Source organism: Pygoscelis adeliae, unplaced genomic scaffold (genome assembly GCF_000699105.1).
Source record: "Pygoscelis adeliae isolate BGI_AS28 unplaced genomic scaffold, ASM69910v1 Scaffold342, whole genome shotgun sequence".
NCBI classification, from domain to species: domain Eukaryota; kingdom Metazoa; phylum Chordata; class Aves; order Sphenisciformes; family Spheniscidae; genus Pygoscelis; species Pygoscelis adeliae.
Window position 1 is genome coordinate 1127309 of NW_008824437.1, and position 6950 is coordinate 1134258.

The 6950-nt window shown below is 47.6% G+C and overlaps 1 protein-coding gene across 1 annotated transcript; it reads left to right on the forward strand.

Moving 5' to 3' along the window:
* The first annotated feature begins 525 nt into the window (after positions 1-525).
* Positions 526-1326, forward strand: LOC103914320 (leucine-rich repeat-containing protein 40-like). The gene has a single exon (XM_009320935.1). It carries the CDS (start codon positions 526-528, stop codon positions 1324-1326), a length of 801 nt encoding a protein of 266 aa, XP_009319210.1.
* Positions 1327-6950: the final 5624 nt, after the last annotated feature.

Consider the following 6950-nt stretch of genomic DNA (forward strand, 5'->3'; position numbering starts at 1 on the left):
TTCTTGTCCCGTTTACCATGTGCTTTATCTTGTCCCGTTTACCATGTGCTTTATCTACCCAGCCTTGCTTCTTCCATTGCAGTCCCTTGGGACTGACCAATGTGAATTCCTCAGACAACGGCACCCTAAGTGCTCCCAGGAGCACACACAAACAAGGATTTGAACCAATCTGCTGAAAAGCACAGGCACAGCGCTGCTGTTTCACCTTCTAAACACCGACAGATATTTGCCACCAGCTCACTGGCTGCAGCCGCGAGAGGCAATGTCGTAGCCCAGGAGCTGGGTTTTGTGTACGCTGCAGAGCTGGAAGGGAAACACCTGATCAAGTGAGAATGCCAAGTGTTTACTCAGTGGGATGTATCTGAGCAACCCAAACACTCTGCATGTGTATTGGTAACGTGCCTGGCAGAGAGGAAAGCTGACGGAGGGCCTTGATCCACCAAGAACATCAAAGGTTGTCCGTGGAGCGTGCAACAAATCATCAGTGACTGCCTCAGTTCAACCAGCCACGGGTCTGGTGGGTCAATGGACACAGCCGCCTCCTTTGGGTGTGCCTCTACAGGCCCTGATCCACTCTGGAGGTACCTTACAGAGCATGATCCAAAGTATGAAGGGAAGAAGAAACTCAAGATCTCAGGCAGAGAGCTGGTGTCGGTTCCTGCACAGGTCTTTGGCTTGGACCAGCTGCAGGTCCTGGAGATGAGCCCAGAACGAGAGAGCTGCCTGAGATACCGGATGGAGCTGCTCCCTCGAGAGATCAGCCACCTCAGGAACCTAACCTGCCTCTACGTGGACTCCAACAACTTGAAGAAAATCCCTGCCGAAATTGGCACTTTGAGTCACTTGGAGAGGCTCACTCTGAGCAACAACAGCCTGAGCTCGCTGCCTCCAGAAATGGGGGCACTTCAAAGGCTGCACAGCCTCCACCTGGCCAACAACAGCCTCACCGAACTGCCTGCACCCCTCTGCCAGCTGAGGAGCCTCACCTTTCTAGATGTGAGTGACAACAAAATAGATACAATCCCCTCCAGCATTCGGCATCTGGAGAAACTGGAAACGTTGCTATTGCTCTTCAACTCACTGGAGAGTCTGCCCGAGGATGTCTGTCTTTTAAGGAATCTGTGCACACTTTGGTTGGGTAACAACCATCTACGGTCCCTTCCAGCAAGCTTTGGGGAGCTGGTGAACCTGGACTGGGGATACAATTACTGTTCGTGCAACTTTGAGGGGAATCCGCTGGAAAGTCCTCCTCCTGAAGTCTGCAGCAGAGGCCCTGAAGAGATCAGAGACTATTTTCTGTCATTTCGTAGGACTCAGAGAGACTAGACAACAGGTGTCAGTCCTCATGAAGTGACTGAGCTGGATTTATTCTGTACAAATCAACTGCACAAGCAAAATGTGTTTCAGATGGAAAAGTCTGGTAAAAATCACTCTGTGGAGCTCAAAAGCTTCCTCTCTGCTGTAAGGTGATTTCTCTGGCAGTCTTTTTTTTTGACACTAGTATTGAACGGTGGTGTATAGCTTTCAAAAATTCATTCAGGGACAACAATAATCTTTTTGCTATTTATAATTAAGTAGATCTATCTCAGGAAATGTTGTGGCCAAACATTCAGTCTGAGAAAATGAGCAATAGCTAGTCTGAGAGGATAGAGTCAGGTAAACAACTGGTGGTACTATTGCATAAATAGCAATAATCTGTACTGTTTGTTTCCACACTGAGTCAGTGCTTGAGTCTGGACTTGAAGTAGGTGCAGGCTGAGATTTCTGGAAGCATTTAAGGCCATACAGACTTGTGGATTTGGTTTTGCTTCAGGTAGCCCAGAGTCTCATTACTTGCCATGGTATTTTACATCCAACACACAGGTTGAATCAGCTCAGGCTTCTGTCTAGCTCTGGATAAGAACCAACCTGTGTTCAGGTCCCACAAGGTACCATGCAAGCAATGTCTCCATTGCTTTGGCAGGACATAGCGTATTTCTTACCCTGCTTCTCTGGAAGAGGAGTTTCAGTGCAGGGCTATCACATTCTCTGCAGGCAGCATGGACCCGGAGTCGATGTGCCAGTCCCTCCAGAGCAGACCTGAGTGATACTGCTCTGTGGAGCTTGGTGATGCACAGGGGTAGCCCAGATTTAGAGCGTGCAGCACTAGCAAAAAGGTTTCCACTTCTACCGAGGCTGGGAAAGTGTTCAGAGATATTGGAATATGAGTATGCAAACTCCCTGCAAGGGAACATTTCTGAGAATCCCTGTCTATAATCATAAAAGGCTTCATCAGTTTTACATTATGGAAATTCGCTGAGACTCCTTTCTGTTTCTCTTTGCTCTCTCTTCCCCTTAGCCTCTCATCAGCATTTTCCTCCCACCTCTCCTTAGCTTTGCTCTTTGTGGGCGTTTCCTCTGTGGCTACTTCCTCTGACATTATCTTTGTGTTTCGTTATTTTCTCATCGAAAGCCTCTCATTCCCTTACTAGTGCTTGTCTTTGCCCTCTGTCTCCTTTGTTTCCTATTTCTCCTTTGGCCAATGTACAGAAAGCTGCAGCTTTGTGTTTTTCCTGGAAAGAAGGGCCTGAATCAGGCCTGCTGGGAGATGAACATGTGCTTCTGGGGTTCACAGAGAAAGGGAGAAAGGGTGTGAGACATTGGTACATGGATCATTAAGTCTCTTGTTCAGTCATCTTCTTCTCCTTGTAGCAAAGATCAGCACAAGGATAATAAGAAATCTGAACTGATGCTGAAATTTTACTGGGTGACAAAAGCACAACTCCAGATATTCTTAGCGTGCTCTGACACCGAGTCTGCCCCTGACCTCTGTGAAGCTTTCAAACCAGTGGTCACTTTTTGGTGGTACAATAACCAGATTCAGTATAGAAGTAGTATATCACACAGTGATAAATCACCGCATGGCAATAATGGGCATGCAATAACGTCACCCCAGTTTGTTCGGTTTTCCTGCAGCTGATCATTTCTAAGATGTGTGACATAGGAAAGAAAGGATTAAAGGGACCATGGTGCCTTGCTCACTTGGCTTTTTTTGTGGCAGCACGGAGAGTCAGAGATGAGGGACAATCAACTGTCCCTCAGTTCATTGGACTGTACGTCCTTTGCACTTGGTTGTTTTTCAGAGGAGATTTGCAGCATGATAAGGGACTGCGTATGAAGTAGCTCCTGAAGCTAGTGCTGGGTCAGACAGAGGGTGTATCAAGGTGGCAACATTAAAGACGTTGAAGGACTAGGGGTTTGTTCCTGTTTCTGCCATTGATCCGTTCTCTGGCCTCAAACAGGTCTGCTGTCTTACTTCCCCATTCCTCCCGCCCTATTCAATATCTGCAGTCATCCTGCCTTACTAAAGCTTGTCTAGTATAGGGCATGGTATAAAGGCAGTACTAGCAGTGGGGGACAAGTAAAGACAAGGTTATTCCCCTGTTTTGGGACATGTGCAGGAATGAAATTCTAGCAACTGTGGTCTTTTTTAGAGGCTTCTGCATAACACACCGAATCCTTCCAGGGCATCATCTTAGACAAGTGGTAAAAGGGACAATTTCTCATGTCCCATGACAAACTCTTCAGATCCTATCTTGCTGTTTTTCTTCTACATTGCACAGGGTTTGGGCTTGAGGATCTGTTTCCAATTTTGGCTGCCTTTCCCTTCTGCTTCTTGGCCAGTGATTCCCAAAAGGCAAGCTTACTTTAGCTTGTTTGGGAGTTTATAGCATCTCACAGCTTTTACTTTTGGTTTTGGCCGACCAGGTTTCACGCGATTAGTTTAACTAGTCCTCTCTCAAAAAACCACAGACATAATTTCTGAAGCCTAATTGTATCTGTTAATAATATACCTGTCATTCCTGGGAGCGAATTGAGCTAAAAAGGGGGTTAAAGCCTGTAAGAAAATGTAATCTTTAATAAATAGTGCCAATACCTTTGCTGTAATTCTCCAGTCTGGTGGGATCAAGAGAAATTCTGAGAAATTAATGCAAGTGAGGGCACTTTGACCATACCATCAAGCTGCTTGAGCAGACTGAATATGTTATTCAGCTAGAAGAAATTCTGTCCTGACACCATGCTGCCTGTCACCTCTTCCTCTCCCTTTGTCCTGGTTGCTTCCAAAATCCCACTTCCCAAAGTGGAAACCCCAGTAGTACATATGCAGTGCAGTATTCTGGCATCTGTGTTAGTGGCATAGTTATGCAGAGCAATAACTAGATCTTGGTGGTGTCATTAAGATGGCATTAAAATCTAATCTCAAACTGCTTATCCTGTATTTGTTGTACTATCTATCTGTATTGTTACTAAGCACCCTCCTCTGCCTGTGCTCATTAAAACTTCAAGTGTTAATACCAGAGAATGGCAAACTGCTAGGATATAGGCCCCTGGCGAAAAGACCTAGATATAATCCATACTCAGGGGGTACGGGGGAGGAGGGAGAGGGGAAAATTGTTAAAGCTGACATTCAGCATTGATGGGAGTTGTGCATGCATTTCCCTTCACCCCATACTGTACTGCAACAGACTGGTGTAGGAGAAGAGCATTGTCCCCTGGAATTGCATAGGACTTTCATAGTATCATAGAATCATTAAGGTTGGAAAAGACCTCTAAGATCATCGAGTCCAACCGTCAACCCAACACCATCATGCCCACTAAACCATGTCCCTAAGCGCCTCATCTACACGTCTTTTAAATACTTCCAGGGATGGTGACTCAACCACTTCCCTGGGCAGCCTGGTCCAATGTTTAACCACTCTTTCAGAGAAGAGACCGACACCCACCTCGCTACAACCTCCTTTCAGGTAGTTGTAGAGAGCGATGAGGTCTCCCTTCAGCCTCCTTTTCTCCAGGCTAAACAACCCCAGTTCCCTCAGCCACTCCTCAGAAGACTTGTTCTCTAGACCCCTCACCAGCCTCGTTGCCCTTCTCTGGACACACTCCAGCACCTCAACATCCTTCTTGTAGTGAGGGGCCCAAACCTGAACACAGTATTCGAGGTGTGGCCTCACCAGTGCCGAGTACAGGGGCACGATCACTTCCCTACTCCTGCTGGCCACACTAGTTCTGATACAGGCCAGGATGCCATTGGCCTTCTTGGCCACCTGGGCACACTGCCGGCTCATGTTCAGCCAGCTGTCAACCAGCACCACCAGGTCCTTTTCGGCCAGGCAGCTTTCCAGCCACTCTTCCCCAAGCCTGTAGCGCTGCATGGGGTTGTTGTGACCCAAGTGCAGGACCCGGCACTTGGCCTTGTTGAATCTCATACAGTTGGCCTCGGCCCATCGATCCAGCCTGTCCAGGTCCCTCTGCAGAGCCTTCCTACCCTCCAGCAGATCAACACTGCCGCCCAACTTGGTGTCGTCTACAAACTTCCTGAGGGTGCCCTCGATCCCCTCATCCAGATCATTGATAAAGATATTGAACAAGACCAGCCCCAAAACTGAGCCCTGGGGAACACCGCTCGTGACCAGCCACCAACTGGATTTAACTCCATTCACCACAACTCTCTGGGCCCGGCCGTCCAGCCAGTTTTTGCCCCAGCCCAGAGTACACCTGTCTAAGCCGTGAGCCGCCAGCTTCTCGAGGAGAATGCTGTGGGAGACGGTGTCAAAGGCCTTCCTGAAGTCCAGGTAGACCACATCCACAGCCTTTCCCTCATCCACTAGGCGGGTCACCTGGTCATAGAAGGAGATCAGGTTGGTCAAGCAGGACCTGCCTTCCATAAACCCGTGCTGGCTGGGCCTGATGCCCTGGTTGTCCCGCACCTGCCTTGTGAGCACCCTCAAGATGAACCACTCCATAATCCTCCCCGGCACCGAGGTCAGGCTGACAGGCCTGTAGTTCCCCAGATCCTCCTTTCGGCCCTTCTTGTAGATGGGCGTCACGTTGGCCAGCCTCCAGTCATCCGGGACCTCCCCCGTTAACCAGTCATTTCAGCTCTTGCAGCAGAACAGTAATGAAATGTAAAAGCGGTGGGTGAAAAAAGCTCCAAATAGAAGTTCAGGAGAATAATATATATAAGGGCAGAGGGCTCTTTAATTTAACATACAAATGCCTAACACTTCACAGGCTGGTAGCTCAAGCCAGACAAGTTCTGACTACAGATAAGCTGCATATTTTTAATGCTGGAGAGTTCACCTGAGGATATGACAGATTCTCCACCACCTGAAGTCTGTAAAACTCACAGTATAGCTCACCCGAAGGTATGACTGTAACACTCCACCTTGTTTTATGCAAAGTGAAAGTTACAAAGGCTTCTTCTGTCTTTAAAAGTATATAGCTACAATCTATGGCTACCATAAATCTAAAAGATTAGATCCCAGCATTTATTTACTTCTCCCTCAGTTTGCCTCTGCATGAACTTCAGCTTTTTAGTTTTCAAGGGCTACGAGCAATGCTTAAAGAATTGAAGGTCACCAAGCCAGGAGCACTGATCAGAGTGTTCAGTGCTCTCGTGTTCAGTGGCAGAGTCTCCGAGTGGGCAAAACAAAAATGAAGTGGCAGTTGCTTTTCTCTTCATGGTTTTTGGAGTCAGCAGCAGATTTCCAGGCTCACAAGCAGAAGACTGGTCCTAAATTCACTTTGAGTGGAGTTTAGCACCCACCAGTTTTTCAAGTCTTTGAAAAGTCTTGTGGTTGATCAATCAAATATATTACATAGAATCATAGAATCATTAAGGTTGGAAGAGACCTCCAAGATCATCGAGTCCAACCGTCAACCCACCACCACCATGCCCACTAAACCATGTCCCTAAGCGCCTCATCTACCCGTCTTTTAAATACTTCCAGGGATGGGGACTCAACCACTTCCCTGGGCAGCCTGTTCCAATGTTTAACCACTCTTTCAGTAAAGAAGTTCTTCCTTACATCCAATCTAAACCTCCCCTGGCACAACTTGAGGCCATTTCCTCTCGTCCTATCGCCAGTTACTTGGGAGAAGAGACCGACCCCCACCTCGCTACAACCTCC